The sequence below is a fragment of the Cygnus atratus genome, chromosome 1 (assembly GCF_013377495.2).
Source record: "Cygnus atratus isolate AKBS03 ecotype Queensland, Australia chromosome 1, CAtr_DNAZoo_HiC_assembly, whole genome shotgun sequence".
NCBI lineage: Eukaryota > Metazoa > Chordata > Aves > Anseriformes > Anatidae > Cygnus > Cygnus atratus.
This window is the reverse complement of record NC_066362.1, coordinates 53758887-53781311: the sequence shown is the minus strand read 5'-3', so window position 1 is coordinate 53781311 and position 22425 is coordinate 53758887. Positions and strand designations below refer to the sequence as shown.

Here is a 22425-nt window from a genome sequence, read left to right as displayed (position 1 = left end):
AGAATGCGGGAGCAAAAATGTTTTAAATACCATAGATCGGTCATAAAAAAGGAGATTGAAGACAATCCTGACTTCAGTCACTTGTTTTCATCCCTTTATGAAACTTGCATTATTGCAGCGGGTCAGTAGAGATGAGCAGAGTTTAGTGCTAAATGTCTATTCCACATTTAATGGTTGCAAAGACACAGCAGAGGTCAGCACGCCTCTCTATACAGTCGGTTTGTATTTGGCTTTCTTGCAAAGGTGACAGATACTCTTTTATTCCTTTGAAACCACACTGTCTGGTAGGCAAATATTTTTTGGCTAGGGAGCAAGCAAGCATTTACTTTCTTCTTAGAAGCACAGCAATCAGAAAAATCTTTCTGTAGTTGTAGGAATTGCTGCTGCATTCCACACACACCAAAAAGTCTGTGGGACACTGAGTTAAAGCTTCTAGCAGCCACGTAGATTTCAGCTAAAGCGGCATCAGAAACACTTTACGCATTTGCGTAAAGCCGACAGCCTTTCAGCTTCCCTGCAATTATTCTGAGAGCAAGAATTTCACTGATGGTATACAGACGTAGTTTATCAGTGACAACTGAGAATTTCTTATTAAAAATAGAAAAACAGCCTTCAATCTGTCTTTCCATAGGATAACTCATTTCAGTCAGCAGAATATTTTCACTGAAATCCTCAGAATTGTGATTGCTTCCTCTCCACCAGTGAGGTCTACATACTCTCATGAAATTTCATGTCGTTTATCAAAGTATAATTACGTCTCGTGCTTTTTCATACCACTAGATGTCATACGTAAATCCTATTTGGGCTGAAAAGCACCACGCATTGCAGGAAGTCCGTTTTTCTGGTATACTGATACTCCCAATACTTTTAAAAGCAAAAATCAGTTTAAAGGTTTATATTCTTGTTCAAAAGATAGCATTTTTTTTTCTGCAGAAATACATTCCAATTTCATAATTAGAATTGATTCAATTGAGACAAAAAAGGTGCCTTCTAGCAATTCAGCCATGCTGCGTTCCTGCAGCACTTAATTCTCTCTGACGTTCTTCGTGTTAAACTGCCACGGAGTTTCTCAATACTTCAAATATAAAACTGTACTTCAGAACGATCCTGCTGCAGACTTAATGACAGAGAGCAGGATTTATTTGGATTTTATGGCCAAGGACTACTGAACAAAAACTACGCAAGAAGAACATACGCACTTACATTAGCTGGGACAACAGTTACGACCTTTATGCTTTATGGTCAGGAAAGCATCTGGGAAGATTAGTGGAAAAACAATTAAACAGCATTTTTGAGAAGGCATACCACTGATGAAGCACAGGGTATTGCTCCCTGTCTGTGTGAGAACGCGGCATGAATTCACATACTCTCAACAAGGAACCAGAATACAGAACTTTATCTATTTCTGAGTAAGGAGTTGTTTTCTTGAAACGGCGTGAGGTACTCAGCTTGAGAAAGCAGGAGGTTACGCTCCCCCTTTCTAACCAGTATCCGCATTGAAAATTTGCTAGGTGGATTCTAGAAGGCACCATGCCTACTCACAGCTAGCGTACACTCTAGCAGTTCAGAAATCCCACCACCAGGTATTTGGGAGAACATCCCAGCATCCTGTGCCACAAACATGTAGTAGAAGTTGAAAAAAAAAGTGTCAAAAATCTTGCTCTTCATTATTTTAATGAATCACAAATCAAGTGACAAAAACAGAGTGCGAGGAGAATAACATGAAACCAGCCCCACCAGCTGTTGACAGAAGGTAAAGACAGAATAATAGTTAAGGATAATTCAAGGGAAAACAAGGAAGTTAAGCATCATAAGAGATACTCATTCTCACCAAGAACATCAGCCAAATCATATGGCAATTAAAATTTCATTTCAAGTGTTTCAAGAAGGTCTCTGCTTTGTTTCTTAACACAGTGAGTCCACAGAAGAGCGGGGATTGGGCTATCCCCAAAGTCATGGCAACAAGTCCTACAGAACGTATTCTAAATTTCTCCAAATAATGGAGATGGCTAAAAAGAAAACAGAAATAAAGAGAAAGTGAGGACCTTTTACTACCCAGTGTGGCCTCAGAAATGGAATGTGTCTTTCCGGAGCCCAAAATCTTTGGCATAGGTTCCTTTTTCAATGTCTGCGTGAATGCTTTAATCCCATGACCGTGAAGGTTGCAGCAGTCAGTTTCTCATACACTAGAATCATAAGAGCAGCAGTAAGGACTGTCTGCAGGAGCTTTGCTTCAAGGCCTTTGTAGAGTCCCATTAATCCAAACCGCCTAAAAATAAAATAAAATGAAATAATAGAAATTAAAAAAAACGTGTAAATAGCTTTCTGTAAGTAAATTGGTACACTAGACAGAATTAATACAAGTTAAGTTAATGACAACTGTAAGAATCTTAAATTTATTCCTGATCTCAAGTCACAGTTATGTTTAGAAGTATTTTAAAGAGAAAATTCTAGAAGAAACTCGCTTCTTCTTAACATCAGAAGTCAATGAATACATATCCTTGATACCAAGTCCTGCTGAGATATTTAAGAAAACTTGGTTTTGTGTACTTCTACAGTATATTACAAAAAAAAAAAAACAAAAAAAAACACACACACAAAACAGGATGAATCAAATGGCAAGTTCAAGGTGGGGGCAAAAAGAAACAAGAGTCAGATCCAGCAACAGTTTCAACATATTAGCTATATTCAAGTCTTCTATATCATGTTAGAAAAAAACCAGAAGGCTCACCTCACTCTCTCCCGAAGAAGGTAAAAAACATTTTTAAGACTGCCTAGTGTTCGGTTCTCTGGGTTCAACCTATGGCGTCCAAACTGGAAGAAGAGGAAGAAATAACATTTTGTTATACTATTTCCCCACATTACTAGGCAGAGAACCCATTACATAGGTAAGAAACTGAAAAGCCTATCCTAAACTTCTTTTAACATTTTCTAGGCTGTACTAGCAATCAGAGATTAAGTGAGGCCAAAGCTCAGGTTACTCAACTTTACACAGCAAGCATTAAAATGGTATGTGCTACAATAAAATCTATTGCTTTTAAGATGGATTCTAAGAAAATGTTATACGCAGCCATGCTGGCTGTCTTTCTGTTGTTCTGCAGGAGATTTCACGATCTCAAAAACTGAGTCTGCAGAGTCTGAGTACAGATAGGAAATTTGAAGCAAGTTCCTTCTGGCTTGTACAGCTTGCATTTAATAAAAATTCAAAGCTTCATGCGTCTGCAAACGATTATTTCATTGAGACTGCATAGGTGAACCCAAAATTTATCTGCCCATCACCAGCCTTTGAGGAAAACACCTAGCCTGAATACTTCTCTTTTACTAAGCATGTTTGCATATCCCCAGACTGTTTTTAAGCAAGCATGATAGCTGCAGCTGTAATTCTATGTCTCAGGGTTAAGCTGGCAGTTTCAGCAGCTCCTCTTCTGTCACTCATTGAAACTCTTACCTGATACAGGTCAATAGCACTGCCAGCAAGCTGTAGCCATGAATTATTAATACGCAGTGGTTGTCACACTTGTATTTATGCACACTTGTATTTATGTATTTATCACACTTGTATTTATTTAAGACTGTATCATGCTTCTGTGCTACGAAAGGTGAACTGGGATGAGTCTTACTCAGGCAACTGCTGATTCTTAGGTTTAAGAAATTAGCATTGACAGCATGCAGAGTATACAAGCAGATTGAGGTAAGTTGGAAGTAGTAAGAAAATGCCAGGTTTACACACGTCCCTTTGCTAAATGTCTTGAGATATAGCAGCAACAGAACACTATTGGAAATCACCCTTTACTAAGCAAATACACACAATGATTTTGTCATCAGCAACTAACTGATCTGATATTGATAAATCAGGGTTAAGGACTTTTTTCAAAGACTGACAGCTGTCTGTTCCCTCCCCCCCAAATGCTAACTAGGTTCCAGGCTACAATGCCAGTCGCTGCCCAGATTACTCCTAGGTTTCCAAACAACGTCAGGATTAGGTGTTTTCTTCTCGTCACTTCTCCACCATGAAATTACTCTGTTGTACTGCAAACAGAGCTTCATCAGAGGAAAAAAAAGTTCACTTCTCCCTAAGATGCCAATACTTCATCAGTTACTGGGGGAGATTTCCCAAAGGGACTAGCATTCTCTACACTAAAGAAAACAGGCATGAGTTTTAAAGAGAAATTTTGCAATCCAGGATTACTAAGAACATGAACCGTATTGTTATTTCCCACGTGGGAATTTAACCTATCCACTGTTTACTGACAGGCTAAAGTAGTAGTTTCACTGCATAAGGAGTAACAGCAGTGCCATGTATTTTTAATGACTGGAAGGGAGATAGATGTACCAAACGGCAAGGCTGGAAGCTGCCTAGCACTATCAATTACACACGGTAACTGCTCATTATATGGCAACGAGGAAGAGAGCTCTTCCAAGAGGTGGAAAGCAAAGGTGTAGAGACTTCACTACAAAGAACCCTAATGCCTTTGAAAGAACAGTAAGTTTCGAGACATTTAAGATTAAAAAGAAAAAAGCCCCGTACTTCTACTTGGAGGACAGAACTCAACTTTGATGTGCAAGTTTTTATGAATTGTATCAGGCTTGTATTAGTTTGTGTAAAGGTGAAAAACTATTTCAAAAACCCAACTATGCAAAGTATACTTCTTGCAGAATGTTATTTCTGAAAATGCCAAACCTTTGTTCACAAACCTTTTTTTTTTTGAACATCACTTAATCTGAGTAATAAAAACATCAGCAAATAAAACAATGCCAGCCTTAAAACAGAAAATAAAGTACAAAGTAGTGCAAGCTTGAACTGGGCAGCACAGGTACCACAGATGTATCTGAAATGACAGATGCACGTTTGTGCTGTTTTCACTAAAATTGTTCAGGGTTTCTGGCTATCGCTTCTTTTACAGAGCAAAGGGGAAGACATTACCTCTAGTAACTGCGGAACAAGAGCCAGAATCCTCCTATTTCCCACCATCACAGGGAAAGGATGGACTGGCACAAACAAGTAGGACACAGGCCACTTTATTTCACCGTGGGCCACTGTGAGAAATGTACCCCCCCACCAGGACACCGATGGTTAGGCTGTGCTCTACCAGAAAGGCAACTCATTACTGCCCAGGCAAGGCAGCAGTAACCTAGCTGAGTTAGGCTGAGGTGAGCAGCAAGCAGCAGCTGGTTATTGCATTAAACCATCAGCACAGCTTACCAGGGCTGCCTTAATTTTAAAGAAGGACACTGCCACCAAAAGACAGAAGGATTTTGTTCTGAAAGCCAGTAGGAGCCAAATACAACATGAAGTAATAATCACAAGATTGTAGCTATTTCTACCGAATCCATGGAAAGGAGCGAGGGTTAAAGCTGTTTGCATAGCCCATGGAAACTGTAGCGCTGTGCAATGCTAAAGCTAACACAGAGCACTTGGACTTTCCTGCCAGTTCTCCTTCACGGCAGCAGCAAACACATCACAAATTAAAAACAGACCAATGCTGCAACTTATCCAAACAAAGCTAAATTTGCTTAAATGTTTTCTGTACCTATCACTTCAATAATAAAAGCCTGTGTTACTAGTTTAACTCCTGAGACGTGCCCAGTCTCTTAAAACAGGTTAAGACATCGAATGAGGGCACTGGGTCAGCAGATAATCAAAAGTTGAGAAGATTTCAGAAAAAAATGACTGCTGACAAAACTTAATTTCTAACACGTGGATGCCATGGCGTGCACCAGCAGGGTGGTGAAGTAGAAAGGCACAGAAACTCATAAGAGCTGTGCGGACACAAGAGGTTTTCAGGGTAGTAACAACACACAGTAAATCTATTCAAGTCCCACTGATTTGAAATATAGCACCCAAACTTTTTACAGTCTATGAAAAATCAAAATACATTTAGTCTGCTCAAGTTAGAGAGAAGATTAAAACTAAACTAATAGAAAATTGGCAAGAAAAAACACATTTTGTGTGTGATGAGCAACTAATAACAAAAATCCCCTATTAGACTAGCCTGCAAAGTGATACCTTTAATATGGAGGGCTCAGTTTCAAAAATTCAACTACCTCTCCAAATTTACACAGCCGTTAAAACATATGTAATGGCCTTACCATATATGCAAGTTAGAGCTTCTCCTTACTTAGATAAATAGTGTCATACTTCATGTGGAAACATTTATTAATGTTTAATGGTTATGTAATTAACAAGAAAAAATATAAAATAGATTTAAAAACATTGAAATTAAACTACAATGCTTGCTTACGTATGATCAGGTTCACATATTGCCCTTCCCCGTTGTTCTGTTACAATATTAGTACAGTATGGGCACATACTGAAGCTGGTAGCATTATCCAGCACACATACAAATTGCAAGTGAGAATAAATGCATGTGCTTCCATTACCACTACAATTAGCTTACAAGGCTGGGCAAGTGGTTAAAGATATTATTTATGAGGGAGGTCAGCTTCCGTATCACATTCCAGAATCACATTCTGGCTATTGACAAGGTCAGGCCAGAATAAAACAAAACCTACGAACAGAACTTTTTTTTCATTTACCCTAGGTCATCTGGAAACAAACCGGGCTTAGAAGATTTAATTTTAATTTCCCACTTGACACATTTTCTATTTATGTTCAAAGAAGTAAAATTACACTCTTCAGTGCCTAGAAGCAGGATGGTGCATCAGCTTCTGGGAGATGCTGTACTGATGCATTATGGCATCAGTCCTCCTAGCCTCTTGAAACAAATTGCTTCGGTAATGCCAAGTTCTGTTAGAATGCATCAGGAGGGCATCAAAGAAAAGAGGTGCCCTTGCCAATGACCTGCATCACGCAAAGGGGCTCCCAGAAATAGGGGTTCGTGAACACAGAGAACAAAAAGACACATGAACAGGCCTTGCAATATACAGAACAAGTCAGAGGCAGTTACCCTGAAATGAAATGAGCACTTACCCGCAGAATTGACTGCACTGTCTGCAGAGGATAAGTGAGGGTGGTGGCAACCGCCTTGGCTATCGCACCAATGACAAACACATCCAAAGACGTGAGCTGTTCAATATATAAAGAGCACAAAGCACCACATTAGTCAGTTACCTGTACACGTCTGGGGATTCTGTACTGTTAACTGCTACTGGTTTATCCAAGTATGTTTGGCATAAAAATGTCATGAAGCATTTGGGTTTTCTTGTTTTTAAGAGTCAAAACTATAGTCCAACCAAGCTACTTTCCTACAACTAAAGTACATTTAAATTTTTACCTGCTCACAAGGTTTTGGATTGCTCATTTGCTCACTCTAACTAGGTTACTGAAATACAGTGGAGATAATGCCAGCTAAATCAAACCTAAAGCACTGAGAGTAGACATAAGATAAGGGAAGTAGCATTAAAACACACCATCAATTCCCAACTATTTCAGGCTTTGCAACATTTAAACTAAGTCACACAACACACACTTGTGGAAAGGTGATGGATTGAAAGACTCCTTCATCGCGATTCTATAACCCTGAGACATAGCTACTATGCTATCAGGCAGAATTTTAGCCTTGATGACACAGGCTAGAAATCTCACTCCCCTATTAGCTAAGAACACCTGTAGGAACGCCATTCCCACCTCCAAAACCCACAATGTTCCATGATGCACCAAATGCATTGTTATAGCCTGAACTATGACAGCCTATTTCAGTGTAACAACGTAACAGCTCACCTCAGTGTGAATTAATCACTGAAAACTAGCAGATGCCCATATCAGAACATTTATTAAATTGCCAAAATATGTTGATTCCAATCAGAAGTGTATGCAATCAATATACTTGATTTACTGGAGATCGGGTTACAGGGTGAGTATAAATACCTACTTATAAAACAGATACATTAGAATATAAACCCTCCTAATTTAAATAAAGAGCTGCAAATGATTCTAAACAAATGTGGACAAGAGGTGCAGTTTTATTTTTAAAGAAGAGGAATTCATCATATTAATAAATTCCTTAGGATTATGAAAGATTCACATCTCATTTGGCATCATAATCACATACCTTTATCAAAAATAGGTTAAGCTAAGTTTGAAAAAACAAACAAACAAAAAAAACCCCCACACAAAATACTGACACCTCAAAAACCCAAGAACCTAAACCAAACCTACATTTCTAAATTTCCTGATGTAATCAACACATGTCAAAGAACCTGTCTTATAACAGAAAATTTCCATCACCTGGCCTCAAAACATACTTACTTCCTCCTGTCTTTTCAAAAGTTTCCGTTTAAAGCCTTCATAAAACATGAACTGTATAGCAGGATTGAAGACCAGCAGCAAGGAGGGAAATGTACCATTCCATAAAGCTAAGACTCCTTCATCTCGTATTATCTGATGAAAGGCATCTGAGAAGAAAGGTGAAAAAAATCTTTAGAGTTTTGAATACAAAATTCTGAAATGTAGAAGATGGGTAAAGTTATATTTAAAGGCTGATACTCAAATTGTATAAAAATACACTGCAGTCTTCTGTGTGACATTTTTCATCTTCCATTCTAATCTAACCCAGAAGGGAAAAACAGTGATAAAGAAGGTATCCTCACACCACCACTAATGTAAATAAAGCTTGCTTCCCATGCACATGCCCTGCTCTTTTTAGTCCAAGCTCAGAATCACTATTACTTTTCTTAACCCTCTTCTTCAAAACTGCTTTTATTTTTTTAATTATTATTATTAAAGTGCAAGACAGCCTGAATGTGTGGGTGGTTAAGAGATTACGGTGAGTAAAATTCTAATTTGCAAATTGTCTGTCCAAAGTCAGACTCCCAGCTACCACATCACTGGGCTCACTACTACTCCAGGATTTCTATAAGATGAACTGGACCTTTGCAAAGGGTCTTTGGGTCACAGGTGTGCAAACTACAAACTCTTAATTACCATCAGAGGTGGCAAAGTCCAGTTTCCTGTCAAACTCAATGACTGCAAAGTGATAGTGAAGCACAGAGATTCCACAATGAAATCTGTTGTACAAATAAAAGTCTTTGATCTTCAGAGTCATTGATACCGTATTTAATTTAAGTAACTCCTGTTTGGTTAAAGACAAAAGATGCTTACCTATTATGCCTTTATAATTGGTTGGTACAATGTCTTCATTTCTAAATTTTGCTCCCTGCAGCTTCAGCCGTGTGTTCACTACCCAAAGAGGAGTGGTCAAGAGTACGTTCGCTACACCTAATGCAAACACAGGACAAAGAAAATCAGCAAGAACCAGAAGATTGCAAAGGTTTTCTTATCCCCTTTTACCCTAATTCACACATAACTGAAGTTACTGTTAGGAAGAGAGGAAAAAAATAGCATACAGTAAAAATGAGTCAGTAATTTGTAATATGCTACTTCAGGTATTCCCCCCGATCTTGTTGTGAATTAGACAAGCAGCAGGCTGCATGCAGCAGGAAGATAATCTTCTATTCCTCCGCATAACTAAAAATAACCCACCGAATATGAGCACACTGAAGGAATCTTAAGTGAACTTGTTACTTTGCTGCGTAGTACCTCGCACTGGAACACGAGGTACTCTACTTGTTCATGCCCCACTTCACTCCATGACGGAGAGGAGGCTGCCTGCCTACTTTCAAAAAGAAAACCCAAAGTGATAAGGGTAGAAGGACTATTCTAGGAGGAGAGATCAAAACAGATAAATGCATGCAGTTTAATTACCAGAAAAAAAAGCTCCTACACTGCCAAAAAAAAGAGAGTAAGAAAACTTAGTTTTTCAGATATGCTAAGTACACCTAAGGTGGAAAACACTGGATTCTCCAAATATCTGAAGACTTAAAAACGGCAACGGGATTACAAGCAGTAACAAACCCCAACAGTAAAGCTGAGTATCAGAAATTTGTATGGGAGGAGAGAAATAGACAGATACATAAGGTTGCAACAAAGAGGTAGTTTAGAACTGTACTTTGCAGTAACAGGGAGAAGGGTTAAGTAACATTATTTCTACAATCACCTAGTACACTTCTTCCCAGTTCAGTAACGATTGAGGCAGTTACTTTGAAGTACCAATGTAAAAACAAGCTCCTGATCTTGCTTTCTTACAACTATTTCTGCATTACAAAAATTAGCAACTGCTTGTTCTTTGGTCCCTTTGTTCGGAGACTGAGTTACAGACTGAATTACTCCGTTATATTGAGATGAACACACTACATCACTATCAAGAACAGTAAACCTGAAAAAGGCTAAATTTCACTACCTATGTCATGTTTGGGTTTTTTTGGCTGTTTTTGTTTTGTTTTTCCCTTGAAGTGGGTAGAGAGGGTTCAGAAAAACATAATATAAACCTAACTATCACAGAATGGTTGAGTTTGGAAGGGACCTCTGAAGGTTATCTGGTCCAATGCCCCTGCTCAAGCAGAGATACCCAGAGCAGGCTGCCCAGGACCACATCCAGGCAGCTTTTGGAGATCTCCAAGGAGGGAGCCTCTACAACTTCTCTGGGCACCTTGTACCACTGCTCCATCATCTGCACAGTGAAAAAAATATTTCCTGATGTTGAGAGGGAACTTCCTGCGTTCCAGTTTGTGCCCGTTGCCTCTTGTCCTGGCACGGGGTACCACTGACAAGAGCCTGGCTCCATCCTCTCTGCACCCTCCCTTCAGGAATTTATAGACGCAGGTAAGACTCCCCTCAGCGTCCTCCACTCCAGTCTGAACGGTCCCAGCTCTCTCAGCCTTCCCTCACAGGAGAGGTGCTCCAGGCCCTTCATCATCTTTATGACTCTGCTGGACAGCTGCTCCTCCCGGTTTTGTGTCACCTGGGAACGTGCTGAGAGCACACTCTGCCCCATCATCGAGACAACAGTCTGGATGCTGAACGGGACTGGAGCCAGCACTGACCCCTGGGGTAGGCTGCTCATCACTGCCCTGCAACTAGAATGCACCACCACCCTCTGGGGCCAGCTGTTCAACCAAGCTTTCGATTCGCCTCACTGCCTGTCCATCCAGACCGCACATCAGCAGGATGCCTAGGAGGATCTTCTGGGGAACAGAAACTGAAACTATGCCTCAGTGTCCTTCATAAGGACTATATACAGCTCTCAAGTTCTGAGCAACATCCAGCACCACGAAAGTCAAACTACATTAATCTCCTTTAACCAAAGTCGGCGTGATTCCACTACGGAACAAAGGGTTAAAACCCAACAGGTTAGAGTCCAATCTACTTGTAGTTTTTCACGCTGACTCAGTTAAAGGTGAAGTCATAAAACGTTATTTTCCAGACTGGAAAGGAAATGGTTTGGACTTTCTTTTTTGTTGTTGTTCTTTTTTTTTTTTTCTTCTTGGTATTTATCCAATCCGTATTTGCTACCAGTAGAAGGAATGAAAGATGGGTGTGGAGAATTAGTGAACACCGTAAGTGGATTCTTTCAATTCACACCAGAAATTATTCCATAGGGATATCCACCCCTGATGTTGAAGACAACCTAGCCATTTAACTGACAAGCTACCAGCCTAATTCCTGCAGCCCTTGATCTAGAATGATCTTTGAAAGCTTACTCCACTGATAAAGCCAACTTAAGAATTTCCTTCCTTACTTTCCCCCACCTACCCACCCATAAACTGCACTTACACTGGAAGTACAAGGACCTAGCTAAAAATAAACAAAAAGCCTCCCCAATTCACAGGTTTTTCAGGATGATCCCACGAGCAATTGCTCCTGCAGAACAGTACTGGCAAACACAGGCATGCAGTGCTAATTTTTCACACTGGATTTCCTAGAAAAGTAACTAGTGTCACCATTTCTTCAAAGTCACTGTAGCATCCACATGAGAGGAAACGATGAAAAAGAACAGGTAGTTCCTCCTGTACACACATGTATCTGGGGACTTACTGTCCCTTTCAGGTGACCCAGAAAGAAATCTAAAAGCTGGCCTCCAAATCCTTACTTTAATAACTCTCAGATCCTAATCAAAAATATTTTGGAATTGTCATATATCTTTCCCTCTGAAAAACAAAACAAAACAAAACAAAAACACCTTACCTCTCCCTGCTACTTCTCTTCAAGACCTAAAAGATGATACTGTGGTAAACAATACCCCAGGCACAAATAAAATGCAAAGCTGAAACAGTACCGTGCTTTCTGCCAGAACTGACAACAGGAACAGCTTATGCACATGCTTATCCTGATGTGGGGAGGGCATGGAAGAGCAATTAGAGCTGTACAACAAAGCAGGTCTGCATACAGGGGCTGCCTATCATGGCAAGCTGGGACAGAGTCAATTTTCTTCATAAAGGCTCACACAATGCTGTGGTTTAGATTTTTCATGAAAATACTGGTGGTAACACACTGAAGTTTTCAGTTGTTACAGAGCAGTGTTCACACAGAGCCAAAGATTTTGCTGTTCCTCGTGCTGCCTGCTAGCAAGGAGCCTGGGGGTGCACCAGGAGCTGGGAGGGGACACAGCCAGGACAGCTGGCCTGAACTGACCAGAGGGACATTCCACGCCATATCGCATTGCGCTCAGCAATAAAGCTGGGGTAAAGAAGGAGAAAGGTGGGGGGGATGTTTGGAGTGATGGCGTTTGTCTTCCCAAGAAACCATTCTGCGTGCTGAGCCCTGCTTTCCTGGAAGTAGCTGAGCGCCTGCATGCTGATGGGAAGTAGTAAATGAATTCCTTGTTCGGCTTTGCTTACACATGCAGCTTTTGTTTTAGCTAGTAAACTGTCTTTATCTCAGCTCATGAGTTCTCACACTTTTACCGTCCCAATTCCCTCCCCCATCCCACCTGGGGAGAATGAAGAAGTGGCTGTGTGGTGCTGAGCTGCCTGCCAGGGCTAAACCACAACACAGGAGCAGGCACTGAGCATGACCTCCAACGGACTTCATAAAGGAGAATGTTAGTTTAAAATCTCAATTTCATCAGAAATGGATTTTCAGTATATTCCATTACCTGCAACAACCCCAAGAACCAAGTCTTTTCCAGTGGTTGAATGCTGACCTTTGACCCAGAGAGTTTTAAGACTATTAAACGTATAGAAATAAACAAAATTGGAGCAGCACAGGCTGGAGATAACAGGGAACCATCCTCGATATGGTGCCAGCCTGATGGAAAGAAAAAAGTCAATGTAAGGAAGAAGTCATGGTAAGGAACAGCAAAGCATTTGTGTGATCACATAGATTTTACATGCTGAAGGTCCCAGAGACGCAACACTGTATATAAAACATACAATACTAACGAGGTACGTCTTTACCATTAATAGTAACAAACGATACTAAAATCCTGATTATACCATAAGAATTAAGCCATTAAGCACTTATAAAATCAAGACCAGTTCTATTGAAAAGGAGCTGTAAAGGTAGAATACATTTACAGTGATAAGCTCGGTGCCCACTCACGCCAGAAGTGAGTATTACCACCGTATTTGTTCTCTATCAACATCCAGCAATGAACTACAAACATTTAGGGCACAAATATGCTTGAAGTGTATACATTAACATAAAAACTGACACAGCCACTTCAAGTTGCATATTGAAACATGCACACTTAGACACCAAGAAGTAACTCTTATCCTTGCTGAGAATAAGAGATGTCAGTCCAATAGAAAAGATAACAACCTAGTAAGGAGATGCTCACTTCTCCAAGGACAGAAAATAACATAGCTGGGGAAGTGGGGAGAGGGGGCAAAAAAAAGAAATAAAAAATAATTAAAAAAATCAAGAACACTATGCCTTCAATATAAAAAAAAAAAAAACTAGAGCAAGGAAGAAAAAATGTGTCTGGGTTCCTACATTAAATGTAAAGATGGAAGATTAATTACTGAAATGAATATATTCCGCCAAGGAGATTTTTCCTAAGGATTAAACCTGGGGCATGAGGTATGCAGGTGGGAGGAATTTCTAATAAGTGCCTCGCAGTAAAGTCTAGAGCAAATCAGTCAGGTAAGTGAGGAAAAAAAACATTACTTAAATTTAACTAAATTAATCACAGACGAAAAAGTGAATAGGCAAGCCTACCCTTACAACTCAGAGTTATTTTTCAGGTGCTGTCAATAGCTGTCACTGTTTGTGTATCTTGATTTAAGAACGATCTCCTAACAGCCGATTAGCAAAGCTGCCTTCTCTGACAGGCCTGATGAGCCTGTAAAAACAGGGACACCTCAGCAACTGACCTACATCCCCAGCATGTCCTACAATACATCCCAAAAGGATAGCAATATGCATCGTTACTGAAGCTACACAGGCTAGGTAGAGAAGAGCAGAAGAAATCTGCTCAAAGAAGAGCCTCCAGGATTACTGCACGTTAGTGTTCATGAAAATACTATGAAAATACTGGGAATACACACACACACAAAAAAAAAAAAAGGATCCCCAAGACGAAGACCACAAACGATGCAAGGCTGGTAAATGCAGCATCTGACTGTTCTTGTGATGCAAACACCAGGTTTTCATCCTTAGATGCTTCAAGTGCTTCTCCCTCAAATGTAGCTGGGGATATACCACATTATTGGGACTGCTTCTGAAGTTACAGGCGTCACTGATTATACAGCTACAGTTAAAAACTAACTGTGCGTACTGTTAGTCATCAGTAGAACAGTTTTTGCATCACCTATTTCTTCTGTGCTGGAAAAGAAAGGGAGAAACACCCTCTGCGACCATGTCTTTTAAATGCGAGTGTTAGTTTGGTTTTGCTTGGTTTATTAAGAGCTATTTTTGATGATTTTCAAACAAAATATCTTGCAGTACAAAACTGAAACAAAAAGCATGATTTTGCTGACTCAAGTTGTCAGCGTTAGTATCGGTCGTACACGAACAAGTATTTCTGAACACAAAAACTAATTTTGTGTTCCAAAGTGCAACCTTGAGATGAACTCAATGGACACCAGCGAACACCCTTCATATCACTCAGAAAAGAATGAAAGCGCAGGGAAGAAAGCAAAGCTGCTTGATAAACTTCTGCAGAAGACGAAGTCCATTAGCTAAACCTATTTGCTTTACATCACATCTAGATGAGAAAAGCACTCTCAGAAAAGCGTACTATGAGATGACTCCACAAACTAATGCCAACAACAACGTGTTGATCTCACCTTGCACTGCTTTGTTTGCTTTGTTGTTGTTGTTTGTTTTTGCTGGTTGGTTTCAGGTTGGTGTGTGTGTTACTTCAGACATCTCTAAAACTAGTTTAGTTCATTCATTGCTTATCCACGTCTTCCAAGAATCTTTGGAGAAAACAACGTTCCCTTCTTGCCAGAATTACTGACTTTTGTTTCACAGGAAAAGGAAGATGCCTGCTTTTGCAGTCTCTCCAATTCCCAATTTCTTAATTGAAGTTTACTTGCCATCCTCATGTGACAAACATAACGTAGAAATGTGAACAGGAGAGCACTGACCGACTGAGATGTTCTTGTGCATACAACTGCCAATTGCTCCAGTTCACAGGTGTCAAAAAATTATTGGCCAAGCTAAACTTTTGTCAGCTTTAAAAGTCCTGGAAGCTCTAGTGCACTTATGTGAATCCCTAGAACTCTTAAGAAAATATTTGTAATGAGGACACACGTACAACTATTTTTCAACTCAGTACAGACGGTGAGCAAATACTACAACACAACATTGCTGAAAGTTAAATACTTTTCCATACACCTTGAATGTCATTAGCGCAAGGAATCCCTTGTTTCTTTCCACGTGCTTAGGAGAAGAAACTTCCAACTGGGAAATGTGTCCCAATTCTCCCGTTCAAAGTGGCTCAGCTGCCCGAGAGTTTCATCTTGGTTATGAGAAATGGACACACCCAAGAATTAGGACAGACAAAGCTGGTTTATCAGGTACACGAAGGTACATTTGTGTACAAGACTGCATTTCTGAAGAGACACAGCCACCTCGCTAATGGAGGCACAGTTACATTGCTAAACAGCTTGATTGCGTAATGTACTCAAGAAAGTTAATCCAAATTAACTGAAGATGAACACATCGGATTACACAAGTCATAGCACTTATATGGGGACACTTTGAATTAAAGTAAAAATCTGTCCACACAGATACAGGCTAACTATTCCACTTTAAAAAGAAAATACAAATTAGTTCCAGAGCTCTCCTACATTAATACTAGAGGAAAATTAATATCTACTCACAAGCCTTCTTCTTTGATTATTTCCAGTAGGACTGCTGGTGTTGTCTTTGACTTCCTTTTCTCATCAACTGGAAAACAGAAGAATTGAATTTTTAGGTTATTCTGATTTCTGGTACTTATTTTCAATTCCTTACCCTTCCTACTCTGAACATACCCCAGAACAGCATATTTCTTCCTTGTAAGGGACAGACATTCTCTTTCTGCAGAAATTCCTAAAAGCATATCCCTATTTTCATTGCTAGGTAAGGCTACTTGTCACTGGTACTCTTCCCCAGACTAGCAGGTTCTTTTGGGCACCAAAGTATCTACCAATTCCTAACCTTAGAGCTGTGACAGGAACCGAAGGTAGGCAAGAGACTAGGACTGGGCTGCCTATCTGCTCTCACAATCATTCCTTGCGCTCCAGAGCAGCTCTACAAGCAGAGCCATCTCTTGCAGTTAATCTGCAAATAGCTAAGCCTTAGCAAAACACTGTCTTTCCCTGTGCTGAAAGCTGTTGAAGAGCCGTACGGCACCAACTTCTCAACCACTTATTTCTGACCACCTGGCTGATGATCTCCCTCTAGTTCTTAATAACACTTTAATTGCAGTCCTAAAGTGTTTGGCGATTCTGTGACTTTTGATTAGGAGACAGAGCATTAGAACAAAGTCTATACTCTTTTTTGTAAAATTTTTGTAAATTTTTGTAAAATCAGTCAGATGATTCTGCTTCAAGTTCTGTCCCTGCATTATCCCTTCAATCCATTCTCAGGAGTAATTCTGGACTAGGTTTTTGTGATACTGCCCCTGCGGTGTGAAGTGTTTTCAGCAGCCAAGCACACCACCACCACCCCACGAATGTAATACTGTGTAATCTCACATCTTTCTTTTCTCAGTATAAGACAACCATTTAGAAACCAAAGCTGGCCACAGATCACAGGGGCTTTCCAGCTAATTAAAAGGTTGCCCAATACTTTCAAAAGGGAGAATTACCTTCGGCTGGAAAAACGGTGTTAGTGATTAAAAGGTGTTGCACAAGTCAGATTCTTGGTCATGCAAGATAGGTCCCCCTGCAACCACCCTTACAAATGCCCAAGAGAAGAAAAGTGAAATGCCACAGTACAAAGAAATTCGAGTTTTGACTCTTACCCTGAAGTCTAAGCCTAGCTGTGTCCAAAGGAAAAAATACCGTCATTGCCGTCACACTGCCCTGAAAAACAAAATAAACTGGCTAAATAGTGCATCAGCTGTTTATTCAGATGCCTGACAAACTCTCTCTGCCGAGAAGCAGCCCTCTGCTTCTCACTCAAAAACTTGTGTACTAAGTTTAAAAAGGGGATAAACTCCATGTGTAAGGACATTAAATTGAAGTGCTTTTTGGTCCCAGGCTTGCAAACAAGTTTTTTCACTTGCAAATTATTAGATCAAGCTAAAACTAAAACCATTAGAAGCTTTTTGTTCAAAGAGAAAGTTTTTGAAGTCTGTGAGCAGATAAAGTGAGCATTGGAAGACAAACATCACACTTTCTCTAACTCTCATAGCCTCTGTGCTCTGTTTCTGATAAAGGGGAAAGAATGACACAAGCAATGCTGTCTTACAGTAACATTGCTTTGACTTAAGAGAAAAAATAAAACAAAACAACACTTGCTCATTAAAAAGAAAGAGACAGTATAATTATTTCAGGACCTAATCTAGCACTGTACTAAGTTTCAGTTTAGGCAGTTAAGACCCACCTACCAAGTATGTCTGCATTAATACTGCACAGCTTTTGGAAAAGATATCCAACTCTAAAAGAACCTGGCTTGGTGCAAACTTGTTAACACTCTCCAGTAATACTAAATGCATTAAGCGGCTGCTAAAGCCATGGGACTCTTTCATTAGTAGCCATACCGAATTAAATGGTGGGAAGGTCCCACTACACAGCATGTAAAAGTTCCAGCCTTCCCCTGCTCTGACCTTCATTTCCAGTACCCTGCTGCTCCAGCATAACTCGGTGCAATTTATCCTGCTTCCATCTTCTCAAAGTGAGATTCGGCCCGAATCCTGCTCTCAGGACAACTCACCACACAGCAACATAAACACGTGCTCAAATCAGAAAGCAGTAATGGGGAAGATGGGGTAGAGGCAGACAGGACAAATGGTAGGCACGAGGTATAGGCTTCTTAAAACTGACTTAAAATGTACGTGAAGCTACAGCTCAACAGAATGTCATGAGGTAACTCGGCTGATTAACAGATCGTGGCCAACTAAAGATAATTTGTACCCTCCCCCCCTCCTTTAGCTAAATTGAAGAAAATAAACTGAGAGAAGCAGAGTTATTTCCCTCCTGGGTTTGTACACAGAGCTCAGCTGTGTGGTCCGAAGGATGCCAGAAGCATCACATGGAGGGGACAGGATCTCACGGCCAGGAGTCAGAGAAGGGCAGAAATGAGCAGGACCAGCCCTTTTCCCAGCAGCTGATCCTCTCGAGATGGGCTCAGGTACCTTACTGAATCACACCTGAGACCGACAGGGAAAGTAACTCTCATTGCTGCTTGTGGGTACGTGCAATAAAGCGTACAACCTTGGGCTGCTGAATGGGGGAGGCTTCACGTCTGCCTTCCCACCACCCTCCTGATGGTGCCGAAGCTAGGTCGGTTGCCAACTCAAGTCACATTATCACTGAATAATCTCCAGGACAGGTACAAACTGGCTGAAGCAATCCCAGCTCTTGGTAAACCGTACTTGCATCCCTGCCGCCTCCATTCCGGTGGCATAACTATTTGGGCAGCTGCGCGATGATGCGGCCAAGGAAGCTAATCTGGCCAAAGATGCACTTTCTCACCAGGCTACTTTTTCAGTCGGATCAGTTCCCTGATCAGCATCACCGCAGCACCACGCAAACAACTGGCAGTGACCAAGGTGGCAGTGAGTGGCCAGAACAAGCCACCTGAGGTGACTTTGCTGCCATGAAGGTCTGCCTGCGCACAGCCAAAAGTTTGCTGGTTTAAAAAAAACACAAGTAAAATGTTGTCAACCAACACTCAGAGCTGCTTTATTACTGCCATAATACTTCTATAAAATTGCCATTCCCATAGCTTTTGAAACATGAAGGTTGCTTTACAACTACATGCAGAGACGAAGAATACTTATATAATCAAAGTCAACATGAAATCAAGCTTTTTTTTTTTTCTGCTCACAATATTAATTTAATTAGTCTCAGACTTGACTAGGTAGCCTAGCAGATATATGAACTTTCACCGAATTAGAAGAGAAACAAAAGTGATGGTGTTGTGATCTGACATGTTCTTCTGATTCATTACTTCAGCACAGCTCATAGGTTCTTTTTTTTTTAATTCTTGCATCACATCTCCATTCCACCCCTCACCAGCGTGCCTTATACTAGTTTAAGCGGAAGGTGAGACAACATCAGAACAGTTAGTTACTGTGTCAAAGATCTTGACAAAATTCACATATTACTGCAGTAAACAGAAGCCTTGAGGTGGATGAATACATCTGTATTTTAACAAAATAAAAAGCAAGGTATCCAGCATAAGATGGTTAAAAAAGAAAAAGAAAAAAGAAGCTGCCCTGATTTAGGAAAAAGGTCTTGCCCTGGAGCTCTAACATGCATGTGAATATCAGTAACAGTAGGTGGAAGCTACAAGGGAACAGAAGCCCAAGAGGTCCAAAAAGTTCCATCTTCCTTCACAGCCAAATCACTGCAGCTCAGGTATAAGCATCTCCAAATACGACAGGGAAACCTCATTAACGTACCATCATCAAGGGAGCTGAGGTACCATTTTATCCTGCTTTAAGTTTACAGCTAGGTTTATGAATTCGGCTCGTATCACAGGCTTCAGTGAGGAGCACAGCCTGATGACAGGGGTCTGTACACAAGAGTGAGATGCTAACTGCGCGGGCTAGGAAGCAATACCACCTTCTGTGCAAGCCAGCAAAAGGAGAGCACGTAGCGTTTCTGTAAGGAGCTCGTTTGAGAGTTCCCGTTCTCAAAACTGGAAGCAAAATCCCCATTACCTCAGCTGCTTGAATAAGCAGACCTAAAACACCTGCAAGAGCAGACAACAATCCCGTATTTATTTACGATAAAGACAAAACGACCTGAAGCGTCTTCTTTTGCTTTCCCCGGCAGGCCAGTTTGTGAGCAGCTTCTATTGTTCAGTCACATTTAGTGACCTCCATCCGACACAAGCGCTGCAAGCCCTCAGGACTCAGATTAGAACAAGAGCTTTTGCCCTGCGCGCTGGATCAGCAGCAACCGCGCCGACAGGCGTCCTCGCCAGCCCGGGACAACCCAAAGCTTGCCTGAAACCCATCCGTACGTCTCCTCCGAGCGCCACACAGCACAAAACGCCCGGTCTGTTGGAAGGAGGGGCTGGCGGGCAGGCGTTCGTTCACGGGCAGGGCACGGAGTCTACCAGCTAAACGCTGCTCCTTCGTTTACAGGCGTCAATTGTGTACTTCTCCCACCGCTGAGTGCCCCCCCCCACACACACACACACACCCCAGCCCCAGCCCCACCCGCCCCCCGCTCACCACGGCCCCGGACACGGCATGGACCAGGCTCTCGTAGGAGGCGACGGAGGACATGGCCGCGGCTGCGGCGGGCTCCCGCTGCGAGGCGGCGCCGGCGGGGATCGCAGCGGTACCCACGGCCGCCCCCGGCCCCGCCATGGCGCCCGCCCCCCCCCGCTCCCCGCCGCCGGGCAGGGCCCGTCCCTCCGGCCGTCTCCGCGCATGCGCCGCGCCTCAGCCGCCGGGCGGGAGCCGGGCGCTGAGGGGGTTTTCGGGATTTTTTTAATTATTATTATTATTTTTTTTTTTTCTCGGTGCCTCACGGAGGCTGTCAGAAAGAGAATATGCCCAGTCACCGCCCTGCTTCTCCTGCCTCCGGTGCCGCTTCTGCCGAGCCCGCCGCAGCGCTGCATTGCGTTCAGTTCACGCCCGGCTGTGGGGCCGGGGAGGGAAGGAGGAGAGTGGCGAACAGGGGCTAGACCGTGGTGGCTGGCTCCGAGCCCCCTCTTAACCTGTTACGTGGAGGAAATAAGGGCATGCCACGCTTTGTACAAGCACTGTTTATGTCTCTCCCCCGTCCCTCTCCTCACACAGCCTATGCTGTTTTTTTTTTTTTTTTGGTGCACTTCCCCAGAGTTTCACTACCACCCAGTTGAATATGCCACTTCCTTCGAGGAAGACATTCCTTTATAAGATCGTCCATTGGTCTTTATTTATACACCATTGGTCCTTATTTATCCATCTGGGAGGAAAATGCCACCATCTTCTGGGAGGGAGGGGAGGCTACGGCAAGCAAGCTGGTCTGCTTGAGGCAAGCATCATTCTTCCAGCAGTAACCTCTCTGTGCTCAGGAGGTAGATGCTGACACCAGCAACTGAACAGGCCACAGCTGCTGATTCATTTATCAGATGTTAACAACATAGTATAATGATTTATTATTATTATTATTTTAAATAAGACCCCTCACATATGCAAAAGATTCAGACTTTAATTTAGAATTAAGTTGTACACATTTCACCAGCCATCTCCTGTCACGAAAGCACCAGGGAGTTCTACAAAAACAGGGAGCATTTATGCAGTCACTTTGCACTATAAAGGTACACATTTCTGGAATAAACTCCTCCAGTAGGACAAATTCACTTCCATGACTTCTGTTCTTTGCAATTGTGTCCCTAGCTGTGCAGAGGGAAGCTTTCAGTAAGAGGCAGCTTATACTACAGACTGAATTTCCATTAAAATGATATGGGCAAACATTTACATACTATTATTATGCTGTAGTGGGTTTACGTGGCAAGGTTTTGGTAGCAGGGGGCCATAGGGGTGGCTTCTGCGAGATGTACAAGCAAGCAATGTTTTGGGAGCTAGTAGCAATTGCAGTCTGAACAGAATCCTTCACCCAAAGGGACAGGAGGTAAGGGACTTTGCCAGGACGAGCTGGAGCCAGGTCAGCTTTGGCACGTACCTTCCTGTGGGTTGTGGCGTGCTCCTGACTGGAAGTGTTTGGATCCCCTTGGAAAACCCACAGGGCATCTAGGCTGGGGAACCTGCAGTGCTTTCAAGATTGTAGGGCAAGTGGGTTGGCTGCAGTAGTGGTAGAAGGCCAGAGGGTTGTTTGCGTTCGTCAGCTGCAGCGTGGTCTGAAAGCGGCTGGGGCCAGGGCAGAAATGGATTGGAGTGCTCAGGCAAGAGGGTGATTCACTAGGAAAATGGAAGTGCTTTCTTCTGGTGTCTAGAGAAAGGTGCCTCATGAAACTTCCAGCGCTTTGCAGAGGTGAGCTTCAACCTTACTTTATGTGTCGTGGAGTGAGGGTAGCGCTGTAGAAAAGTGATTCTGGGATCCCAAAGAGCTGAAGTAGAAGGAGAA

At 41.9% G+C, this 22425-nt stretch overlaps 1 protein-coding gene across 1 annotated transcript; it reads right to left on the bottom strand.

Moving 5' to 3' along the window:
- Nucleotides 1-1657: 1657 nt before the first annotated feature.
- Nucleotides 1658-20741, bottom strand: SLC25A17 (solute carrier family 25 member 17). Its single transcript, XM_035551891.2, has 9 exons — nt 20583-20741; nt 17196-17256; nt 16069-16135; nt 12894-13045; nt 9062-9178; nt 8210-8355; nt 6932-7027; nt 2732-2814; nt 1658-2269 (listed from the first exon to the last, which is right to left on the bottom strand). The coding sequence occupies exons 1-9, from the start codon at nt 20718-20720 to the stop codon at nt 2122-2124; spliced, it is 1008 nt and encodes a 335-aa protein (XP_035407784.1). The 5' UTR covers nt 20721-20741; the 3' UTR covers nt 1658-2121.
- Between the last annotated feature and the right edge of the window lie 1684 nt (nt 20742-22425).

Excerpts from the sequence above, each read along its gene's own strand:
- SLC25A17 (XM_035551891.2), bottom strand. The coding sequence starts at position 20,720 with ATGGCGGGGCCGGGGGCGGCCGTGGGTACCGCTGCGATCCCCGCCGGC. Across the intron at positions 8,356-9,061 it reads CAATTATAAAGGCATAATAG|ATGCCTTTCATCAGATAATA; the intron begins GTAAGCATCTTT and ends CTTTCTTCTCAG. Across the intron at positions 7,028-8,209 it reads TTTTGAAAAGACAGGAGGAA|CTCACGTCTTTGGATGTGTT; the intron begins GTAAGTATGTTT and ends TATATTGAACAG.